Genomic DNA, 24396 nt, shown 5'->3' on the forward strand with positions numbered 1-24396 from the left:
TCAGGCCTTTCTGGCCAGCTGAAGAGCGTGGGGTGGGGTGGGGGATGTGGTTGCGCCTGCCGCAGAGCTGGGTTGCCGGCGCGTCGGGGATATTTATGGCGAAGCAGTGCGGCAAAGCTGGCTCCACTGCAGCCGCGCGGCCTCCCTGGACGCTGGGACCGGGGGCAGAATGGGTCTTGCTGGGCCAGATCCCGAAGCGGGCTGCGGGCCATAAACTCCTCTTTGCCGGCCGCTGGGCCTCCCCGACCCTCCTCCTGCGGGGAGGCTGATCTGCCGAGAACGTGGCCTGCCAAAGATGCAGACTTTAGGGTGCCAGCACAGTTCTTTTTTCCTGGCCCCGAGGTTGGACCCCCTCCTCTTCCTCTGGCAGGACACTCTTCCTCTTCTTCTTTTGGGCCCAGCCCTTGGCCTTCGGCTGTGGCTGGTGATTTACGACTCATTGTACAATTTGGGAGGCATCGTGGGCGTCGTGTCGCCAGCCCCTTTTCCTTCCGTACCTCTGGCATCATGGTGCTGCTTGGCTCACCCCTTCGGCCGAGCACGCTCAGTTGTGCAAACAGCCACGGGAAGATCTCTGCCTTAGCTCTTTGTTCTCGCCGGTGCCCACTCGCAGTCACCAAAGGGCCCCCGTCGGGCTGCGGACCTTCCCAGGGGTCTGTCGCCGCCCAAGCCTTGATCCCGGGTCCTGTCTGGGTCCCTCCCTTTTTCCCAGGGGCCCGGAGCTTCCCTGAACCAAGCTTTCTGACTGGTGCCGTGGATCCTGCTAGGCTGATGCAGCACCAGTGGCGCGCGGGCGTGCGTCTGCACCAACGTGCCCCAGTAGGCCGGGTCGGCCCCGTTCTCATTTTACGCCTGCGTTTCTTCCGCCGGCCACGTTTCTCCCAAGCCCACGTGGGACAGCGGTGGAATTGCCCGGGGAAAGTCCAGCTTCTCCGCCCGTTCTGTTCGAGGGCTGGTGGATCCAGCCTGGAATCCCTCCCTGGTTAGACGCTCCATCCGAACCCTTTTCCGGACTGGCAGCGTCAGCTGACGTTCTGCGAAATCTGTTCTTAGCAACTTGAGCAAAGCGGGCCTTAGTATCTTCGCCTTTTCTTCCCAAATCCATTTGCAATGAGTCCCGGTCACCTCCCTTGAAATTCCCCGGCTTTAACCTGCTCCCCTAGATTTGCAAAGGGGGGATTTCTCCATTCTGTCCTGCATCCACCGAAACCCTCAGAGATCCCTCCTGTTTTCTAAGCTGGTCCTTGTGCTATAAACCTGCGGGGCTGTGCATGTTCTTCCTGGACAAGGGCAGATGTGATCTGAGTGCTGATGAAATGCAGAACCACCCGGATGCATCTACGAAAGGGTGGGAGAGATCCTAGGATCATCTTCTGCGGCCTGGGGATCTTCCCGAGAGATCAGCCCCTCTTCCTTTTAGTGGGAGTGCCAGGCAGGAACAACAGGTTGGAATTGGGCCCTATGAAACTTCCCACTGGTCGTGCAGAGGAAAAGGTGCTGGCGTTTTATTTGTTTAACGCGACTGCATTTGATTAGCACCAGTCCTGGAGTGCCGTCGAAGCAGCAAATAGCATTAAGAACCGGGAAATTTCCTGAAAAATAGACCAACTTGCCTTTAACGGGGCGGGAGGAATAATACATGCTTAACGCCGTCCTGCTAAAGATTCCATGATGGATGGGGAATCTCTCCCCCCACTCCCATCCAAGCTCTTCTTTGAAGAGAGAGGTTTTCAGGCCAGAACAACGCAATGCTTGTTAAGGGATCCAGGTTGTCAAACTCAGACGCCGTCTGGGCAGGACTTGAACCCACGGTCCATGGGTGGTTGGTCACGTTGGACGTTCTTGGGCGAAGTGCAGTGGCACCTAGTCGCGCCGGATTTTTAAACCTTGGCTGACCCTAACCCTAACCCGAACCCTGCTGAACAGCCATCAAAGGGCGTGCGGGGTTGAGCTTGAAAGCAGAGCACCCGAGCATGGGCAGAGTTGGCTTGGCACCTGGTCCGCCTGCATTGCAAGAATGCTTGTGGTGCCAAATGCCTTCTTCTTTCTCTTTCTTTTTTTTACATACCCTTCCTCTTGTTTCCAGAATGATTCAACAGATGAGCCGATTCTGACATTCAAAAGAGGCATGTGACATGCTTGTCTGTGTCTGTTTTCTTTTTCCTGATGTGACAAGCTGCAGTATTATCAACTGGAAGGGTTTTTCTCCCCCTCCCCTCTTATACGGGGGCTATTTTCAAAGAATCTGCCTTCTCTGTGAGTTTAGAAAACACATTATGGATCCACTTCCACGTCTGAGCCTGTGCGTTTAGATTTGGGACAAAAGCCGTTAAGAAATATTAAGGAACAATGAATAATTTTTTCCCCCCTCTCTCTCCTCCTGTCCCTCTCCGAAAACCAATTCTGAGGGAACTGGCAAGACAGAAAAACTAAAATATCAAAATCAAATGCCGGAATCCTTCAAAATGGGCGCTAAGAAATCAAAAGGTGATTGAAGAGCGATTTAATTCTTTATTTCTCAATTGTTAGATGCGTATTATTGCTACTCTGCGTTTTCTTTCCACGCAGTTCTGTTTGCGCAAGGCGGCTGGCGATTAAGACAACACGTGTGGATGCCAAATTATAGCTCAGGCTGCACACCTGCAAACACATTGGGTGTGTGTGTGTGTTTGTGTATATACGTATAAATATCTGCGTACATCAAGAGAGAATTTGAGACATAAATAGCATCACTGCACTCTCAAAACCTGTCTAAAAAGAATATTTTGGCTGCGGTTCGGAGGACAAAGGTAGTCCTCGCTTAAAGACCACAACTGGGACTGGAATTTTGGTTGCTAAGCAAAGCAGTCATTAAGCGAATCCAATCCGATTTTACGACCTTTTTTGTGGTGGTGGTTAAGTGAATCACACGGTTCCCCATTGATTTTGCATGCCAGAAGCTGGCTGGGAAGGTCGAAAATGGCGATCCCATAACTGCAGGATGCTGCAACAGTCATAAATGCGAATCAGTTGCCAAGCACCCAAATTGTGATCACGTGACTGCAGGGACGCTGCAACGGTCATAAGTGTGAGGACCAGTTGTAAGTTGGGTTTTTTTTCCCCAGCACCGTCATAAGTCTGAGCCATCACTAAACGAATGGTTGTTAAATGAGGACTGCCAGTATTATCTTTCTCTTCTTTAAAATTAAGCAAAATCCCATTAACCCTGCCCCCACTAAAACCCTTTTGGTTTAGACCTTATTTTCTCCCTTCCTCTCTCTCAGGAGTGACGTGACTAAGCAGGACCTCGGTTTAGGATCGCGCAGTTGCTTGCTTCGCCTTCCAGCCAGGAAACGGCGTCTGTTCAATATCCTGAAATGGTTTCTAAATCAGATTTGCTTGATTCTGCGGAGTTTCTGGAAGCAGACAGTCCTTCCACGCCCTGGCATTAAATATATTCCTGGGATAGATGGAGGTTTTTGGTGGCTGAGACACTGAGCCTGCCTTGGATGTATCTTCATCCACCTGTCCAAAGCCCCTTTTTTCTATTTCTCAGCAATTTTCAGCTTCCAAAGATGTTCCTAAAGGGGGGGCAGCCCCTCCCACAGTCTAGCCCGGCCCCCTTGCTTCATGCAGCCCCCCCCACTCATTGCCCCCCACTCCCCAGCGAAGGGACCCACAGCTCAGTTGCACCAAATCTCTGCTTTTGCAAGCAAGCGTTGCACCCCCAGCTCTATCACATTCCCCGTTGGCCAAAACAAGAAATTTTGCAGACCTTGCGGCCACCGGATCAACCAGGCTGGCCCCGTGCTTGGTGCCAAAGGAAACTAAGCCCTTGCTGAAAAGCTGCCCGGGGGGAACCCCATTTGGGGGACGAGAATTGGCTTCCCCAGATGGACTCTGGAAACTTGAAGTCGGTTTCCTGGGACCGTTGGAGTGAGGATTGGGCGTTCCTGCATGTGGGGCGAGTCTGCCATTTAGGCCCGATGAACAGCCTGGCTTCGCATCGGAGAGGGATCCCCCTTAGGGATCCTTGCTTGCAAATGTCGTTTTCTCTCCTCCCCATCCTGGCCCTTGGCACGCTGCCACCACCGTCTTTTTCCGACGACCTCCTCTGCCCCCTTCTCGGCCAGCTCAGAAACTTCCCACCAGTGCCGTGGGGAGAGGAAGGGGGCCAAGGGGGCCGCCACTCGGCAGCTTGCAAAAAATACATGACTTTTCCCTCCTCTTCCTCCTTTTGCTGAGCCCCGTGGGATCCCCAGGGTGGTTCCACACCTCCTCTGCCTGCTCGGTCTTGGCCGAACGCCATGAGGCTTTCTGACAGTGATGTGCCGGGGAGGCCCATGGTTTCGAAGGGAACCAAGTTGCCCTTGTGCCTGGCTGCCCTGGGGCCGCCGGGCAGTTGGAAAACCCACTTGACCGTCCCATTATCCTCAGCCAGCCTGGGTTGCCTCTGCTTTGGGGAAATTAAAAAAAAAAACCCAAACTAGCGGCTGAGTTACTGCTTTGATCTGGAACAGCTCTTCCAAGAAAATCTCTGTTTCCCATTCCTGTCGGTTGTTTTAAGCTTTACCATTTGCCTTCCAAAACAGTTGACCCCGGGCGTTTGGAATCTTTCCTTTCCTCTTCCCTCCCTTCCCTTTTTTCCTCTCATGTCATGCCATTCCAACAGCCCCGTCTCCAGGGCGAGGGCTGACTTGTTGTTAATTGATTGCATGCATGTGCCTCTGATAGCCCTTCGGGGCTAGGAAGAGCTGGGGAGAAAAATGTCTTAAATAAAACAAATGTAAATTAATTCCTAACATCACCGGGGAGGCTCAGCCGGAAAAGCAAAAGTTCTGGATTTTATCCCCTGGGTTTGGCAAATGGGGGGGTGGGTTTGTTATCTGAAAAATCCCTTCTCTGAGATACTGCCCACCTACCCAGGTGATTGCCCCAGGCAGAATTTTTAAGAGATCAGGAATCTGTAAAGGGCAAATTCTTTTTGTCTTGTTACTCCATGCAGTTCCATCCCTAATCTTTCCCCTTATCTTTCCCATTCCCAAGTTTATTCTACAGAAATCGAATAAATAAAATAAAATAAATATTCTGCCTTTTCCCCCTACCCACCCCAAGCTCTCGCATTTATGAAGCATTTCATTCTTCCTTTGCCCTCCAAGGGGCAAAGCGACCCACCCAGATCTGGCCTCTTACAGAGATACAATGGGCAGGCTCTTCTCAGACCAAGGAGTTCCACTCTGCCTCCTTAAGGCTGCATTGTTAGAAGCGGTATCTTCTTCGGAGGTGCCTGTTGTACACCTGCACAAGTCTCTGCCCAGATCCAAACTCTTACAGGAACACAACAAGCAGCCTCTTCTCAGAGTAAGCAGTTCTGCTTTGCAACCTTGACAGAAAAACAGGGCCGGCCTTGGAGGTGCCTGTTGTGTCTCTGAACGAGTCCCTGCCTTCGGTTGGCTTTCTTCCCCGGCTGCAAGAGGCAGCTGAGATCGGAAGATGCTTGGCCCCTGCACGGAATCCCTATGAAATGTCCAGATTTGGGATACTATATCGCTCTTTTAAAATGCACTTCATTGGCGGGACCGAACGTTGTTTTGCAACTGGAAGCATGTTTTAAAAAATCAAAACCAACAGAGACAAAAAGATCTTCTGGTCAATTGTCCCTGATTATTTGGAGAAGCGACAGGCCCGAGACGGTGGTGTTCCTATACTGTCTTGACAGCGAGCTGTGCTTCGAAACGCCCCTGCAAATCCCCCCGCCATGCCCTTCCAACATTAAAAATTTGTTCGTCTGCAAAAGGCTCCTGTCTTAAGTGCAGATGGCGTTGGGTGTCTTTCTGGCTCAGCACGTGTGCGAACCCGGCCACTCGGGTTTCTGCGGGAGAGGCCGGCCGATGGCGGCTTGCTCCAGACGCTGACACTCCCGAAACCATGGCTTAGCAGGAGCGAACATGGGGGCCGCCACACTGAACCCAGAGGTCCGGGATTTGATTTGGAGAAAGATTGCTGCTGGTGAAGCTGTGTGAACAGCACCTACCCTTCTCCTCTACCTGTTTAAAGAGGGATTACAGATCAGAGCAAGCAAATCCCAGATTTACAGGAACAGTTCAAGGACTTGTCCTTTTACCAGCAGGGAACATTCATCACCAATTTTTGTGGGGGGTTGGGGGGGGAGAAGTGCCTGTTGGTCAATGAGATCCCCAAGCCGTCTCCAGACAGGAAATGAGCAACCCTCAATCGGAATCAGCAAGGGGGGGGGGGAGACTTAATCCAGATTAACCCTAGGTTAGAGATTAAAGGGGCTTTCCCTGCTGTCCTCTTAATCCTGTTAAGGCTACTCTCCTCTCCCCCCCCTCCCCTCTCTGTTTGCAAAGCTGGCCGAGCATCTGGAACTGGGTCGTGGGAATTACAAAATCATTTGCAATGTGCCTTTTCATTGCATTAGTCAGAAAAGGTGCTACCCAACTCCTGGTTATTTTTTTTTCCTGCCACGATCAAAGACAATCCCCTATTGTGGGTTGCAGTTTCTCACAAGACAGGGTGCTGTGTTGTTAAGCTGTTCTTGGGATGCTCTCTCTGGCTGGGACCAAATTCAATGTTATAGTACAGCAGCAGGCATTTTTTAATTCCTTCCTTCCTTCCTTCCTTCCTTCCTTCCTTCCTTCCTTCCTTCCTTCCTTCCTTCCTTCCCTATCTCTCTCTATTCCTTCCTTCCCTATCTCTATTCCTTCCTTCCTTCCTTCCTTCCTTCCTCTCTCTCCCTTTCCCCTTCCTTTATCTTGCCTTCCCCCTCCCTCCCTTCCTCAACCACAATTCTCAAAGGTTTAGAATTCCACTTTTATTTCGCAAAACCAGGCAGGTTCAAACGGGGTCTTTTTACCTATAGCAGCCGAAAGAGCAGAATATATTCTGTCCAGCCCGGGAGGCAAACTGCTTCCTGCTTTACCCATTATGCTCAGCCTTTCTTTGCTTAACTTAACGATGGTTTGCTGAATGAATCACCCATTGCAATAAGCCAGAAACCTTGGTTCACCAGCCACAGTGTTGGGGCATGTTAGCAAGCTGGCTCAAAGGGAGAGCAGTCGTGTTAGGGTTGTATGAATGTGTCACAATGCCGGTTCCTGGGAAACACGGATAAGGACCGATGCGTCTGTTTGCGGGTTTCTTCTTCGCATCTCCTTGGAAATGATGCATGGCCCAGCTGACATTTTCCCTTGTTCCTGAATATCATGGTGAGGAATTGGGCAGAAGGCAAAAATTTTGCTCGGTGAGGTTCACCGGTTGCGCAAAGCCGTGGCTGTGGTGTTGGGTGGTGCCCTCATAGGCCATGAACCAGGGACCTTGCTCTTTGCAAATGCTCTTTGCTGAGCATTATCAGGCTGTCTGTCTATTTGCTTCATTTTTCTGCTCCCTTCCTTGCTTCCATAGATTGGCTCAGCTGCTTAGGTTTGATCTAGACCAGCGTTCCTCAACCTTTTGACCCCGGAGGAATGCTTGAAATATTTTCCAGGCCTCGGGGACCCCCTGCCCATTCAGGCTCAAATAGAGGCCAGAAGTTACCAAATTACTCTATGCGTTTCATGTGTCGGCCTGTCTAGAAGCCTTAACCGTGTTCTTAAACTGAAAATAAAGGAGGAAACTTGCCTCTTTAATGTGAAGTTGCCCAAATTTGAAATATTTTTTTAAATAAATCATGATCTTGCAGGGGACCCCTAGGGACCTCTCACAGAACCCTGGTTGAGAAACCCTGATCTAGACAAATAAACAGGGAGTCTCTCCGGAGAGGAATGATGGGATTGATAAAACAGGGCAAGACATTGGGGCACCGAATGGTTTCAGCTTCATCCATCATCCCCCATTCTGGCTTGTTGTCCTGACCTCTTGGCACCACAAACCCTGGTTTCCCACCCAAGTCTGAATCTAAAGCACCGGGCAATGTAAGAACCGGCCGGCCTCGAGAATCAAAGGCTGTTTGCGGCTACAGTGTTTGGGTTTACAGTGTTAGCTGCAATAAACCGGGATAATCAGGGCTTGCAAGGAACAAGAATAAGAGGCTGTTTGCACTTACAGTGTTTTCGTTGACGATGTTAGCAGCAATAAACTGGGATTATCAGGGCTTGTGGCAAGGAACGGGCCACTGCAGCCAGGAACTGGAGGGGAGGGGTCCTGAGTAAATTGGGGCTTGTCCCATATTTGCTTAGATTTCCAAACAGAAAGAAAGACCGTTTCTGGCTTTTGAATGAAAAGCCTTGGACGAAACGCAGGTGAGAACTTGGTCACTTTCTTGAACAGGGAGGAGGGTGGCATTAAAAAGGGGTGGGGAGGTTTGGTAAATGGAATAGTTGGTAAATGTCCATAGATCTTTCTCTTCCTTTGCTTTAGATTGTCCATTTGTTGATAAGCTTATCTTCCGTTTCCTGAGGACTAGTGACTTGATTTAAAAACAAGCACACCAACCAAAAGGGGGTCATTCTTACCCTATTCAGTACACCTTTCATTGGTTGGCTTATTAGCCATTTGTTGGGAAGCTTCTCTTCCCCTTCCTGAGGACTGGTGGCTTGATTTGCAAACCTGAGCAAGCAAGCAAGCAAGCAAGCAAACAAACGGAACAGCAGTTTTTCATCTCATTCAGTCTTCCTTTTGGTATGCTTGCTTTTAGATGTCGGCGGGTAATGGCCATTTGCTTGCCAGCCTCTCTTCCCCTTTCTGAGGACTAGTGACTTGGTTTAAAAACTGAGCAAGCACACAGACTGAAAAGGGGGATTTCTCCGGAGAATTCCGTCCAAAGTTTATTAGTGACAATAGCCAAGTGGAACCTTTGTGAGCAGAGGCAGTCTATCTTTGAATTCTAGCTCTTGGGGGAGAAGAAGGAAGGAAGGAAGGAAGGAAGGAAGGAAGGAAGGAAGGAAGGAAGGAAGGAAGGAAGGAAGGAAGGAAGAGGGAGAGATAAGGAAGGAAGGAATAGAGAAGGAAGGAAGGAAGGAAGGAAGGAAGGAAGGAAGGAAGGAAGGAAGGAAGGAAGGAAGGAAGGAAGGAAGGAACTGTGTCCCTGTCTGCCCTGAAAAATGTATTTTTTTTTAAGTTGGAGATTGGCCCTTAAGTCTCTGCAAGAACAGCCATGCTTCTGAGTACGTGCAGAGAGCCATCATTGCTTCTCCGCTGCTGGCCTGCATGCAGAGGGCCATCTCCAAAGCTCGTCCTGCATCTGGTGGCAGGGAGTTCCACAAGCTTGTTTTCACCTGGCCAGAACCTTCTCGCACCCATTCATTTCTCTGGGGTACCAATGACTCTTCGGCACTTCGGCCTGCCACACAGGGTTGGTGGGAGAAATTTTACTACATACCCCTGAATTCCTGCAGGAAAGGGGGGATACATATCTGATACAAGGAGTAAATAAATATAAACACAACAAATAAATAAATAAAATACAAATACATGTCAAGGTGCATCATTGGGGGTAGAAGCATAACGAACCCAAGTTTTTTTTTTTTAAAGTAGGGAAAACTATTTTTTTTCTTAATTAATCCGTTCTTTCTGTTTACCCCAGGAATTTATACTGAGAGGCAAAGTCGGTCGTGGGGAAAACCCATGTCTGCATAGGGTTAAGTCTCCCAGAACATACAAACGTAAAGGAACTTCGTTTCTTGGGCTGTGGAATAGAGAAATCCCTGTGCTTTGAACCGGGAAACAGACCTTGTTCTTCTGCCCTGACTTTTAAGAATTAAAATCCTGTCCTAAACAGAGCTAAACAGCACTGCTGCTATTTTCAGGGCCCTGTTCAATCTGTTAAGAAGTTCCTGCTGTTTTTTTTAAGCTAAAGAGCACACCGTCTAAAACAATAATATAACATAATATAATATAAAATAAAATAACAAAATAATATAAAATAACATAAAATAATCTAAAATAGGAACAGGGAGAAATGATTGATCCACACAGAAAGGGGTGGGGTTCCGTTTCGGCCAAGTCAAGCTGCTCACATGCCCGAAACCCGCGTCTTTTGGCCCCTGCCCAAAGCCTCAAGTTTCTACACCCTATGAAGCTTTAACAGCCGTCCCTGGAGCATGTGCAAAGTGTTTTCCTTCTCTGCCTTAACTCTGGCACGCCGGGCGCTCCCGGCTGAGAAACCGGGAGGTGACACTTGAGCAATTTGCTCTCCCGGCCTTTTTCCGTTCGTGAAAACAAAGCAGGGCTTGTTGTTAGCAGAGATTGTGGGAAGCGGGGGTGGATCTGGGCACCCCGTTTTGGACAGGAAGAGGCCAAGCTGGGCCCTGTGGGCAAGGCAGCTCCATGTAGCTCGTTCGTGACTCATGGCATCTCCTGGCTGGGTGTCCTTACCATATAGCCGGCTTTTTCGGCAACGTGATGTGGTTTTCACAACCGTAGGCGTGAAAAGAGGTGTGGGCACACGCCGGTACGAAAGAGACAGCTGGAAACCCTACCTTGACGTGTCAGGAATGCCAGGCATGTGGACCCGAACGGGGTTGACAAAGGAGGAGGCTCTTCGGAGCATGCACAGAAAGCTCTTAGGGCATCTGCGTTCTCGTGCATTCGAAGTCAGCCTCCCGCTTGGAAACAGGCTCCTTTTGAGAAGGAGCCCGCCCGCATGGAGCCTCCATGGGCAGAGGAAGTCTACCAGGGAACATCCGCCCTGGAGAAATGCAACCGAGGGCCGGACGTTCCCTGGTAGACTTCCTCTGCCGATGGGGGTTCCATGCTCTTTAATTTTATATCCAGTGATAATATCAGCGATTTGGGGGACCCCAAGGCACCTGCCATGGGATGTCTGGGGAAAGAGACCCCCTCCCAAAGCAGCTAAGCTTATGAGTCTCAGTGTGGGGGGGGGCAAGGGAGAATAGGGTCTTAGAGGGTGAATAGCCATACTTCCAAAGTGGAGGGGAAGATATGGGGGAGCTCTTAAGCCGTCGAGGGGGGTCATGGTGCTGTGGTCTGTTTTGGGGGGGGGCAGTTCATATAGGGCCTCCTCCAAGCCACCGACCTACCACCAGAGTTGGGCCACGCACCCCCCCCCTCTACAGGCCCATCTCCAAGTTGTCAGGCCTAGATTGATTGTTCAATTAAAGCCCAATTAAAAATCCCATTGATCTTGTTATCCAAAGCTGGTATATGTTTCAACTTTGCTGGGTGTGTCGGGGGGGTGGCTGGTTGGGAAGGAGAGAACGCCAAAAAGCGAGTCTGGGTTGGTTTTGAATTTTTAATTTTTTTCCCCCTTCTCTGGCCAGAATTCAGTGCCTGTTTGGGGCAGGGCAGTATTGGAGCTGGCGTGCAAATGGCCCTGGGGGGGCAAATCTGCTTCTTAAAATTCCAGGCCCAGCTGGAACGGAATACATTTGAAAACAGGCTCGCGGTACCTTCTGCAACGACGGCCCTGCAGAGTTGGCCTGGCGGACTTATGCGCCGGCTGTCACCCGCTAGATGCCAGGGCCGTGAGGGCACCCAATCCTGGGTTCCCCCCACTTCTCCATTCCCCAGCCTTGCTGCTAAACTTCCCAATTCGCAGCCTCCCTTGCCAGGGCCCTGCTGGCAGGGCAGAAATTCCCAGGAAACCAGGTTGGGAATCGGTTTCCAAACGGCTCGTTTGCCCAACCCTCTCCAGGATTTTCCTTGGCACCTTCTCCCCGGTGGCAGAGTTGGAGGGGGGGACCTCTCTTCTTGCAGATGGATTGCTGGAGGTCACAACTGGCATTCACCCCCCGTTGGGATTTTCTTCCCCTTCTTTCCGGCACACAGCAAAGACCCCCAACATCCTAACCAGTCTCTGCTTTCACGCTTGTCAAGCTGAAATTAATCAGTCTGCAAATGACACAAAATCGGACACGGGTCCTTCTGTGCCCCGTGTGAGTTCTGAATTGTGCCGGGGGGGGTTGTCTGGCTGGGGGGCTCACCTAGCAAGCAGTGCAGGCTGGGTTTGGCCTACCTTCCCCTGGCATTCACACACCCCCAAATCAGGTCCCCCATTTCCTTTTCCTTTCCTTTCCTCTGTAATCTGACCAGCATCTTTGTCCTCCTCTGAGGATTAACCCAGTTGGCAAAAGGGGAATTCAAATTGCAAATCGAACGGCAGCCTTATAAAGTGGGGAGGGGTATTCCTTTCCTGAATAATTCTGTCTCCCATGTTTTTTTTTTAACCCCAAGGCACTCGGGCCAGCTAGCAAAAGCGGGGAGGCTAAATTCCAACTTAATCCTTTATGTGATGCAGGCTTAGCCTGTGGAACTCACTGCCACTGGGTTTCTTTGGGGAGGGGAAAAACACCTTCAGCAGCTCAGCCTCTAGAGATGCCGGAGGGGTGACAAAATGCCATGGTACATGACTTGCAAATGCAGTTGTATTGCAGTTATAATCCTGCCTGGGCCTTGTTAATTGTTTGATCTGGCCAGGACCGCGTTCAGCAAGAGCGATAAGTGAGAGCCCCCTTCAGAAAAAAGGGGGTCAGACAAAAAAAACCGGGAGGCCTGGCCATCCTGCAAACGGGTCAGCGGGCCCGTCTTGAAATTCGGAGCAGCCCAGACCTTGTTTCCATATTTTAACTAGTCTGGGGGTGACGCAGAGGCCTGTGTTTTTTTTTCCCCCATGGAGACCAGCCCCTAGAATCCACACCCAGTCATCTCTAAGCAGGAAGGGATATTCCCATCATGCCTTGCTGTTGACCCCCTGGGATGCCTTTGCTTGCTTGTCATCAGCAGCTGAGTGGGTTCCTCTCTCCATCCGGGCAGACACAGTGCAATGTTTCTGAGCATTTCCGACTTCCTGCGTCTGTTGACCCCTCCCCTGGCACCATCCGAATGAGAAGCCGCCCGCTGCAGTGCCCACTCCGTGCCCGCTTCGCGCTGGCTTGCGCTGCATCCTGTGTTTTCCTCCTGCGTTCCTGTGCTCCTTGCCAAACCACACTGGGGGGGGCGCTCCTCGGCCCAGGGCACCGTGCCCGGCCATCTCTCCCCTGCAGTAGCCCTGCCAGGATCTTCTTTGCCCGCCCAGCCCCGACAGGATGATGAAAAGCGTCATTGCCGTAAAAGCTGTTCTAAAAACCCAGTCGTGCAGAAGCTATGCCGCTCCGCTCTGCCTCGGGGCTTAACTCTTCCTCTGCCAACTGCCACGGGGGGCGGGGGGGCTGGCTCCAGTGAGCTTCCCAAAGGGGGGAAGCTATGCCCCAGCTTTTTTTTTTTTCGGCTGTCCTTCCTCTGCTTCTCAGATAGACTGCCCCTGAAGGTGGAAGCGCGGCGCCTAACACCCGCATGTAGGAATCTGCTTGTGGATTGGCATTTCCTTGCGAGGAACATCTAGGCCTTCCCTCCACCCAGTGCTGGGGAGAAGCAGCGCCTTTATTCCTTGCCAACTTGCTTGGCACTCCATGGTGTGAAATAATCATGCCTTTTCCTAACAGTTGCACAGAATGCTCGTCCTGCTGAGGTTTGCAGGCTGGGCCAAGCCTTCTTGCCTTACATGGTGACAATACTCACCCTGAAGATGTCTTAGATCAGGGGAGCAACTCTTGAAAGGCCACCCAGCAGCCCTGTGAGGTAGGCCAGCTTGGTCTGAACCCCGGGCCAAACGCTTTGCCTCTTTCCAAGTTTTCATCCGCTCCCTTCCCCCAGCACTACTGCAGCGCCAAAGGTGGGAACCGGAGCCAAGCAACGCCACAGCTGAAGTGAGTTATGGTGTCCTTTCGTGCAACGTTCTGGCCGGCGAGCGCGCCGCACATCATACGTTCTGGGCAGAGCTGAGCATAAGGGAGGGAAGTTGGGGCACCCACCGTGCGCTCTCGAGCGATGGCTGGTGCGTGCTTTCCGAAGCGCAAAGCAGTCTCCAAATTCTTCCAAACTCGCCACGGCTCCTCCACCGCAGTTCTTAACGTGCTTTGCCTTTGCAAACGTTTGCAAAGCCAGCGTGGCAGATCAGTTGCGACGTCCCAGCGAGGAAGGCTTCAAAGCCAGGAGCCCTGGACCGAGACCGAACGTGGCATGCTGCTCTGTGGCATCCCAAACAGAATTGTGGTTCCGCCACAGCAAAACGTCAACGCAAAACGTCACGCCGGGTTTGGGAAGCTCCGAGCTGTGGCTTTTGAGGGAGGGAAGGGCAAGCATCTAGTCCTCATTGATCTAAAGTAGGGGCAAGAAAGAATCTCAGGATTAGGCCGACGTTTCTTGCCTTTCGGTGCCAAGTTAGCAAAAGTTCTCTTCTTTTGCCGAAATTGCCTAGGCTGGATTTGGGTGTCTCTTTGCTTCCTAATGGAGCCTAATTTAAAAAAGAAAGAAAGAAAGAAAAACATTGGGTTCTTTCTGGAAATGCAAATCAGCATGAAAGGCTTATGCAATCCTGCTTGTGCAAATTGGTTTAAGATTCCTCACTGGCAGAGCCCAGGTTTTGCTTAATATTCTGGATAAACAGTTCCTCTGCTGGAAAGACAGCTCTTTCCACTTACAAAAATCTTTAGGCGTGCACAGAGGCATTTATCTCCATACAAATGGCTGTAATCCGTGCTTGATCGATCTTTCTCTCTTTCCCCCCCCCTTCTAATTACTTTTTTTTTTAATAGGAATTTTCAAAACGTTGGCTCCTAAGACGGCTTCGGAGGAGGCAGGCGGCCCTTTGCAGCCTGCCTTCCTCGTTCCCCCTGGCCTACCTGTCAGGGCTGTTGGGAAACTGAGCTATTGTGGTCTCACCAATCCCTAACTCCACCTTCCTTTGCTTGAAATAGAGCTGGGGGATAAACATAGGAGAGTTTTTCGAAGTGTAGTCGGCACCTCACCCTCTCAGAGCTTTCATGTCAACCCCTAAGTTCCTCCAAACATGTGCAGAGTTTTTCTTTTCCCCCTTCCTCTCCCAAGTCCCCGGGACACCAGCTCCCCATTTCGGATCCCCTCCTTTGCCTGCAGCTGTGAATCTCTCTCTCCCTCCCCTCATCTGCCAGAGGATTTAAATTGCTGCTTCTGCCTCTGGGCATGTGCAGAGTTTTTTTCGGGGTTTTTTTGTTGTTGTTCCTTTTTCTAATCCTTGCAGACCAAGAGTGAGGGAACGTCGTTCTCAGAGTGGCAAGCAGGCTTAAGTTTGTTTTTTTTAAGTAGCTCCGGCTTCTGACTCGGTTTCAGATCAGCACGCGCCCAGCTTCCCTTGGGAAAAGGGTTTCTCTAACCTGGCAGTTTATTATCGGGCCTGTTTACCAGCCTGTTGTGGTTTAATAGGCCCCATGGCAGGTGACGGTCTCCCGAGGTTTGCACCAAACCCCGGCAGCCCCAGAGAGAGAACCGACTGGGTGTTCTCCGCACACCTTTGCGCGAAACGACAGGCCGTTGCCACTGGCACATTGCAAAAGCTCGCCAGGACGTCAAATACCTGCAGAGCAGGCAGATGTTCCACCAGAGACGTTTTCAGCTGCAGCCTTTTTTTTTTTGGCCAGGCAGAGCCTCCTGTAGGCGCTGTGGAAGGGGGAGGAATAGAGCCTCCCTGGCGGAGGCAGTCTACCTGCATTTTCCCCTCAGCAGCAGAAAGGCAAAGATAAAACAATCATGGCTTATTTTCACTAAAGGCGAACATTTATCTCGATCTGGGGAGAATTTTTCTGTCCTGAATTACGGGAGGGGGGTTGGGATGACCCCTCCTCTCCACCCCACCTGTCCAAAATTAGCCACACGGTTTGAGCAAGAGGGGAGTCAAGAAGAAGGAAAAGTGGGGCTCAGCTTAATTTGTCTATTTGACTTTAAAAGCAGAATAAAACCTAATAAAATAAATGAATTGATGGCTCGGCTGCCGGTTGCCTCAACAGCTGATTGGTGAATTCCTTTGGGTTTAATTTTTTTTCCCTGGGTGAAAGAAAGCCTCCCGGTTTACTGATTTTTTTTCTGATATTTTTCCCTCTTGGGGAGCACCAGCCCGGCTGGGTGGAAGCATCCCAGCAAACTGTGGTTTGCCAAATAAGCCACGGTTGGCACCCAGCTGATCTTAGGAGGTTAAAAAAAATTCTAAAAAAATGCAAATTCGGCGGGTACGTCCATCAATCCAACCAGGAGTTCAAAGGGGGTTATGATTTCAGCTGAGGGTACGTAGCGGGCCAAGCTGCAAAACTCAGTTTGCAAACCAGGATGCCCGTCCTGCATGCCAGGCAGCCCAACCACGGCTTGGAGAGACCAGCCGAAGCAGAATCTGACTCACTGGGTTGCATTTTTCACATGCCTCGTGCCAACCAGGGCCCGTCGAGGCTTGTCAGAGATCTAAATCTCTGGGAACATTCCCAGGTGTGAATCTTTGGCTGGTGGGAGGGCGGGCATGTTCCAGAAACTGGGATTGCGCATGCATTGGGAGAAGGTGGCATCAGGCCTGGACAGGAATGGCTGCAGGCGGATCCGGAGCAGGAAATTCACCCGAGTCGAGGGCATCTTTTCTTCTTCCAGCCCACGGGAAAAATGACGCCCCCACACTCTGACCTTTCTCCTGTTTTTCAGGCCGATTTAGAGGCGGCAGATGGCAAAAGATGCAGTGTTTTCCTTGGGGTTTTTAATCGATTGTCTGGATCGGTTGCCCACACAGTCCAGTCAGTCCCTGCCAAGAAGCCTAACCAGGCAACGAGGCTCGGGCCAAAACAGCCATGGCCGGGCTTCTGAGCATGCACAGAGGGCCCCTGAGCTTTTCCCTCAAAGGCTTCCGGAGCAACAGCGGGACAGTCTCTGCTCGTGCTCCAGAAGTCCCAACATGCGAGGAAAAGCGACGGGGCGGGACGAGGGGAAAAAAAAACAAATTTAGGGGCGAGTTTTAAGCTGCTTCCACTTCGGCCTGGCAGTTCAGAATTCACGACAGTCGCCAGTTTGTGCTTTTTTTCATTGCTTCCAAGGGGCTCTTGGTTTTTAAATTTCTCCTGAGCACGGCACTGCTTGGATTGGCATCTTGTGGGTGCGTTTTTGGGGGCACAAATGAGGATTTCGTTCTGCAGTTTAGAAAGCTGGTTTAGGTATCTTGCGGCTCCCGATGGAGACTGAGCGCAGGGTTGTGGGGTGGGGGGGGAAGAGACGCACCACTGCAGATGCCACCCTTGTCCCCTTATTTCTGCCGCGTCTTTCCCTGCGTCGCACAGAAGCGACCGCTGCTAATTAATTGGCGAGCCTCGGGGCCGGCGTGTGCACGTGTCAGCCGGCCGCGTCTCGGGCTGTCACAATTATCAAAGCCGGTCCCCGATTAGACTTGGCGGGGGCCTCCCCTGAGCAGATCAGAGGCGGCTCGTGGCACCGGATCAGCATAATGGAGGCTCCCGAGAGGCGCCCCCTTTGCAGGAACTGAGTAACAGGATTAGCGGTGGCGGAGGGAGAAAGGGGGGGGCGGCGCTGGCTTTCTGGATGCTGGCCGGCGAGCGTGCAAAACCCTGCAGCCCCTCTTCCCAGCCCAGCGTCCTCCAGAATTGCGGGTCCCATCATCCCCGGCCCAGGGGGGTACCCGTGAAATTGCCTTGCAGTGTTGAAACTGGAGCAGCCTGCAAATGGCACTGTGGTGGGCTGGTGTGAAAACAAAAGGGAATTAGGGTAAGGATGGATGGATGGATGGATGGATGGATGGATGGATGGATGGATGGATGGATGGATCAAATAGAGAGATATAGATGGAGAAGAGGGAGGGAGGGATGGAAAAAAGGAAGGAAGGAAGGAAGGGCTGTGGGTGTCTCAAGAGCCCCCTAAGCTGGACTTTCCTTTCCAACAACATCTGGGAAGCCCGATATTTCTTCCTCCCCGCCTCTGTTGCTCAAAGGAATACTGCTGTTGAACATGGAAGTTCTGCTTTACAGCAACAAGTAACTATCCTTGAAGGTTTAGGAAGTTGTTGTTGTTGTTGTTGTTATTTTGTGTCCAGATCAAACTTTGCTCTGCCAGGTTGTTGTTGTTGTTATTTGCATTCATTCCCCCCTCTGCTCCAAGGTACCTTATACTGTATGGTACATTCCCTTGGTACAACCCCAATCTTGTTTGTCCTATCCATGGAAGCCCAAGCTCTCTCTGTTCTCCTGTGGCCGTTGGTGTGCGCAATCCAGTTCGGCAGACCTCTTTGCGCCACCTCAGCAGAGGAAGAAGGAACAGGAGGGTAGAGGAAAACTGCTTTTCGGTTCCCCTTTCTCCCCCAGCATGCCCATGAGGCTCTGCTCCAGATTGGCCCCCCCACTTCCATTTCCTGCTTTTTCTCATGAACACCCTTGCCCTAATTGCCTTGCTAGATTGCAATTAGTACCTCTTGCAGTTCTGAGCGTGTCTGGGGCTCCTGCTGAGGAGCAGCAGGCCCCACGGGGAAGGATCCTCACATTCTCCAGAGCCCCAAATCCCGCGTGTCCTCTTCAAACCGAACTCTGGAGGCCAGGGAAGCTGTTCCCTTGGTGGTGGCGATGCAGAGAGAGTCCACGTGTGCAAACCGTGAGTTTGGGAGAAAAACTGGGCTTCTCGACCTGAAGCCTCTAAGGCAGGAAATCAGATCACCGGTGCCTGGTCCTTGCTTGACCTTCTTCTGCTAGAGCAGCATTCCTCAACCTAGGCAACTTTAAGATGGGCGGACTTCAATTCCCAGAATTCCCCAGCCAGCATTTGAAGCCCACTGGGTTTCATGCTGGCTGGGGAATCCTGGGAGTTGAAGTCCACCCCTCTTAAAGTTGCCAAGGTTGAGAAACGCTGCTCTAGAATAAAGGTTTAAAAAGTTTGGAATTAGGAGGAGAGCCAACACCTCCTCGCCAGGATAATTCAGGTAGGAGTGATGGCGATCCAGCCAGGAAGCGACAAGCACTCTGCACATGCTCAGAAACCCCCAGCCGTCGTTCCTTCCATGCCCTAGAGGCCAGATCCGGCTTTCCGAGAAATCCCGGCGCTCCCACCCTTAAGCCAGCCTTTCGATCAGGCTACGGATCCCTGTCTCAGCCGTTGCAGCCCAGAATTGGGGTGTCTGTGTGCCCCCCCAGTGTAGAGCTGGGGAGATTCATTTGCCATATTGGGAAGGCAGAATTAGATAATTTAGATGTCCTGTGTTTTTCTGCTCCAATCTGTCAGCCTGTCTCCCTCCCTCTCAAAACCCACATTATTTTTTTTCTTCTTCTCTTCCCTTCCCTTCCTACCTTCCTTACTGCATCCCCTGTTTTAGAAAATCAGACCTGTTGACTGCTTTGAAATGTTCGCGATGGCATCCATTGGCAAAACGATCAGGCGGGGGGACATTTATTTAAAAGGTTCCCTTCTCCACCCGGTACTTATACGCAAACACGTGTGAGTTTGTGTTTTTTCTCTGGTCTCTTTTTTTCCCCTCTACCTTGCTGGGCATCGGAACAGCTTTAGAGCAGAGCAGAAGCGTTTCCAGTAAAAACGGGCACAGATTTCTTTCTTTTTTTTTAATTCAATCTAAAAACATGGAATGCAGTAAACAGAAGGAACAGTCACATTTAAACAGCAACAGGGGGTCGCCTGCCAAAAATTGCGGAGAAAAATACAAACTGTTCTGAACTGACAATGGGAAGGAAGAGGAAGGAGAAGATGATTGAATAATATTTTACCAAGTGGGCTTGTAAAAGACCTTGCGGCTTTTCACGGTGGGGCTAACCCCGGTTGGAGTGGGGCATGATCCCTTTGGAGAAAAAATGTTTCCAGGGATGGGGGCATCCGACTCCCTGGGACTAATATGATTCATTTAAATTCTGAATACTTCTATTAGTTTGTGGGCTACCTATTTAGGTGTGTGTGTGTGTGTGTGTGTGAAAATATATATGTACAGGTAGTCCTCCCTTAACAATCATTCGTTTAGTGATGGTTTGGACTTACGACAGTGCTGAAAAAACTGACTTATGACTGGTCCTCACACTTATGACCATTGCAGCATCCCATGGTCACATGATCGCCATTTTCAACCTTCCTGGGCGGCTTCTGGCAAGCAAAATCAATGGGGAGCTGCATGATTTGCTTAACAACCACCGCAAAAAAGGTCGTAAAGTCGGGTCGGATTCACTTAATGATCACTTCACTTAGAAACCAAAATTCGGGTCCCAGTTGGTACATCGCTAAGCGAGGACTGACTATCTATCTATCTATCTATCTATCTATCTATCTATCTATCTATCTATCTATCTATCTATCTCACATTCCTACCCCTTGACCCTGATCAAGGAACCCAGTTCAGCACTGAATATCCCCATGGCCCGTCTGAAGCATCATGCCTTTTAGAACCTGGAGTTGCCCTTAAGTTTCTGGTCCTCAAGACATGCAAACACTAGGCCCCATTGTGGAGAGGAACAAACTGGATTTCTTGCGCGCAGAACACGATTTTGCTCCGTGCCCAAGTTTTGGACCGGGGAAATCTTGGCTGGAATACGGATCTAGGAGGAATGTTGTCTGGTTTGTAAAGGCTTTGCCAACCTTGTGGCTACTCCAGGCAAGACGATTGGAGTCTGCTGTCCAGTCCAATTTAATGAGCTGTCCATCAACCGGGGGGGGAGGGACCCCCAGCAGTATTAAAATCACTGATGTCATTTAAACAAGGACATCTCAGAGCAAAGGTTCTGTGTGCGTGTGCTTTGATAAATAGATTATAAAGCCTTTTCCCCCAAACAAATATGCCAAGCTTGAACAAAGAGGCCATCTGGGTCAGCCTGGCCGAGACCAGCTCCTCCCGGCCTGGGGAATATGGGCGTTGTAGTCTTGGCTGGGGAAAGGAGGAACGGCCGTGCAGGTGGTCGGAAAGGACAGACGGGCTGAAATCTGCCTCCTCTGATCGAAAGGGGTGGCACTGATGGCCTTTAGCCTTTTTTTCCACACGGGGCTGCCGTTGGGGGTCCGGTTAAGTGGGTGAAGGTCTATTAAGGCGAATAATTTTAATAAAAAGTTGTCCTGTGCTGCGTGATGCCTACAATCTGTGGAGCCGGGCAGTGTCTGCATTTGGAAATGTGGTCGCCAGGAGTTGAAAACGATTTGATGGCCCATAATCAAAATCCATTTTTATCCGGTTTGGATTTTAAACCAACTTGGGCCGTCCCAGGGTTTGGTCAACGTGGCCTTTACTCAAGGAGGATGGGAGTTGTAGTGAGAAGCCTTGGGCAGATCCAATATTGTGGAGAGAGATACTTCAGCCCACCATCCGTTCCATTTCACTCCTCTGTCAGAGAAAAAGATCCTGGCTAGGCAGAAATTTGAACCCGTCTCCTGCCCGCCATGTACCCCTGAACCGAAATCCGCATCCTCCCCTCCGCCTGTAGTGGTTAAAAAAATAATAAAGGGGGTTGATACGTTTAATAAATACAAGTAGTCCTCGCTTAATGACCACAATTGGGACTGGAATTTCAGTTGCTCAGTGAAGTGGTCATTAAGCAAATCTGGCCCAATTGTACAACCTTTTTTGTGGTGGTCGTTAAGTGAGTCACCACAGGCATTAAGGGAACCACATGGTCATTAAGCGAATCATGCAGTTCCCCATTGATTTTGCTTGTCAGAAGCCAGCTGGGAAGGTCAAAAATGGTGATTACATGACCACGGGATGCTGCGATGGTCATAAATGCAAACCGATTGCCAAACACCCAAATCATGATCACGTGACTATGGGGATGCTGTGACGGTCATAACTGTGAGGACCAGTTGTAAGTTGAGTTTTTCCAGCACCGTCATAAGTTTGAACTGTCACCGTTGTTAAGCAAGGACTAACTGTAAAGGGCTGCATTTTCAAGCGGGTAGACCATATGGGAATAGAGTATGTTTGCAGAAACATTCCTCCCCTTGCTTTTAATCCTGGTTTCACCAAGTTTGATGAGGGGGGGGACTGAAGCCATACACTCAGCTACCTCTCTGGCTCTCGATGCGCGATTGCACCACGTGAAGGCCTAGAAACTTGAAATCTAATCTTCTTAACTGGCAACCGAAACCTTGCAGAATCGTGACGTAAAAACCAGGGCGAAATAAACCGATTTGGCTTATGGGGTACGCTGGGTGGGGTGCTGGTGGGTGCCAGCTGCACGCAATCCATCCAAGGGTGTCTCTCTCTCTCTCTCTCTGCTTTTATCGAGGGGGCTTCGAAATTAATGGCTGGGTGGAAAAATATCATTCAGCTCCACTGTGGCCTCTAGTGAGGGCCGCAAACATTGCAGATTCACGTGGCTCCAGAGTGGCGATTTATCACACCGGGCTCGAGTCCCCAAATTAATTTCGTGCTGTGAATTGGAGGGGGGGAGCCAGAAACAAGGGGGAGAAAGCTGCGATTTGTAATCTCGCTCCACACACACGGCTAGCCTGGTTCAGATGGGCTCTCGAGGCCATTTCCAGCCCGGGCTGCATGTTGTTGTATCGATGCTCAGATTCGAGCCCAGAGGGCTTCTCGTTTCGGAAATGGCAAAGTTGCTGAGGCCTGCTAAACGTTCTCCTCTCCCCCTGCCCCAGAGGTAGGCACTGGGCCTGGTCGCCTGCTGGAAATGAAGCCGTGTCAGAAAAATGCAGCTGAGGCTCCTCTCCCTCCCTCCCTTCCTCTCCTTCTCCTCTTCTCTTTCTTTCCTTCCTTCCATCTCCTTCTCTTTGTCTCCTGCCTCCCTCCCTCCCTCCCTCCCTCCCCATCTACCCATCAGTCCTTCTATTCTCTTTCCTTCCTTCCATCTCCTTCTCACCCTTCTCCCTCTCCTTCTCCCTCTCCCCCTTCCTTCCTTCCTTCCTTCCTTCCTTCCTTCCTTCCTTCCTTCCTTCCTTCCTCCCATCCCCATCCCCATCCCCATCCCCATCCCCATCCCCATCCCCATCCCCATCCCCATCCCCATCCTCACCTCCACCACTCCTCCTCTTTCTTTTCCTCCTCCCTCCCTCCCTCCCTCCGAGTTCTGCTTGCAGTGTATCTTTCCAGAGGGGGAGAGGACGCTTTATGTATTTATTTATTTTTATTCATCAAATTTTGCCACCGCCCGTCTCCCCCCAAACGCACAGATACCGGTGTTGAAAAAGTCACGTGGGAAGGACCTTCCTTAATGTACCTGCTCCTGGGCCCTCCGCAGCTAACGTTCTCCTTCTCCTCTTCCCTCCCCAGCTTACGGCGGGAGGGTTACACGGTCCAGGTGAACGTCAACGATTACCTGGACATCTACTGCCCGCATTACAACACCTCGGTGCCCGAGGGGCGCATGGAACAGTACGTCCTCTACATGGTGAGCCTGGAGGGGTACCAGACGTGTGACGTCAGCCAAGGCTTCAAACGCTGGGAGTGCAACCGCCCTCGTGCCCCGCACAGCCCCATCAAGTTCTCGGAGAAGTTTCAGCGTTACAGTGCCTTCTCCCTGGGTTATGAGTTCCACGCCGGCCATGAATATTACTACATCTGTGAGTTGTGTGTTTTGTCTCCTCGTCGGCCCCTCTGCCCTACTCTTTCATTGGCGGGACGCGCTGCCCTCCAAAAAACGATGCGCGCCTGGTTGTGGCTGGCCAAACGCTAGGCTCGGAAGGAAGTCGGCTTGGTTCAGCGGGGCCACCTCCCCCTATCGAAAGGACTTTGGGTAAATTCGCGCAAGATGGGTTGATCTGGGGCTACCAGTTGTGAAGACTTCATGTCACCTCCCAGTTGCAGGCTGTGTCGTTCCAGGTGCCAGTTACGGGGGAATGATTCTGGGACGTGCGTCCATCTCGGGCATCGACCAGGGGGAGAAATCAAGCACCAAGCTAGGAAGGCCACAGGGCGGTGCTTCAGATCTAATAGCCCATTGGCCATAGAACTGCAGCCTGACGCAGGATGAGGAGCTTCAGATGGGCTGAGTCCAGACAACCCCACCAACTAGCTAACTGCTTTTAGGCTTGATGTGCAAGCTGTGGCTTGTCCATGGATCAGTGTGTGGGGCAAACCTTCAGAACACAGTTAATTGCATAAACTAGTTCAGTTACCTGGGTAACACGTTTGGGCTGTATGAGTGGGGAAAACGTGTCCCGCTGCTTAGCATCTCCTGGGGGAAATTTTACATGGGACCCAAAGCCATCCCATGTAGATCCAAGCTCAACGTATTTGCGTTTTTACTCCTCCTAAGGCTGACGCCGCTGTCTTTTTATTTAAATAAGAACCATGAGGACTAGAAACTTGCTTTCTTTTTAGATAAGCCGTGGCTCAGGAACACAGGCCCTGCTCTGGAGGCAGAAGGCCCTGGAACATTTTCAGTAGAAAAGAGTTTGATAGGTTCAAGGGCCTTTCTTTTTTTCTTTCTTTTCCCCATTTTTCCTGCATCGAAGACCTGGGAAAGCCGGGACCATTTTTGATGGAAACCTTCCTTAACTTTGCAGGAAGTTCTAGAAATGCAATTGTCTCATTTCCATCTTCTTTTAAGAAGGAAAGACTTCCTTCTTTTGCAGAAGTTTGGCGGCTGAGCTAAGCAGGAGAATATGATTTTGGACCACCAGGGGGTGCCCTTGACCAAGTCATGGTTAGGTTTCTGGGGCCCAGCCTGTATC

At 50.9% G+C, this 24396-nt stretch overlaps 1 protein-coding gene across 1 annotated transcript in view; it reads left to right on the forward strand.

Annotated features, from left to right (window-relative positions):
* LOC134506838 (uncharacterized) overlaps nucleotides 1-24396 on the forward strand; it is a 42698-nt gene that overhangs the window by 14809 nt on the left and 3493 nt on the right. Inside the window, exon 9 of the mRNA XM_063317201.1 lies at nucleotides 22994-23283. Coding sequence (XP_063173271.1) covers nucleotides 22994-23283 — 290 coding nt within the window. The remainder of the gene's footprint in view (nucleotides 1-22993; nucleotides 23284-24396) is intronic.

The sequence above is a fragment of the Candoia aspera genome, chromosome 17 (genome assembly GCF_035149785.1).
Source record: "Candoia aspera isolate rCanAsp1 chromosome 17, rCanAsp1.hap2, whole genome shotgun sequence".
Lineage (NCBI taxonomy): Eukaryota > Metazoa > Chordata > Lepidosauria > Squamata > Boidae > Candoia > Candoia aspera.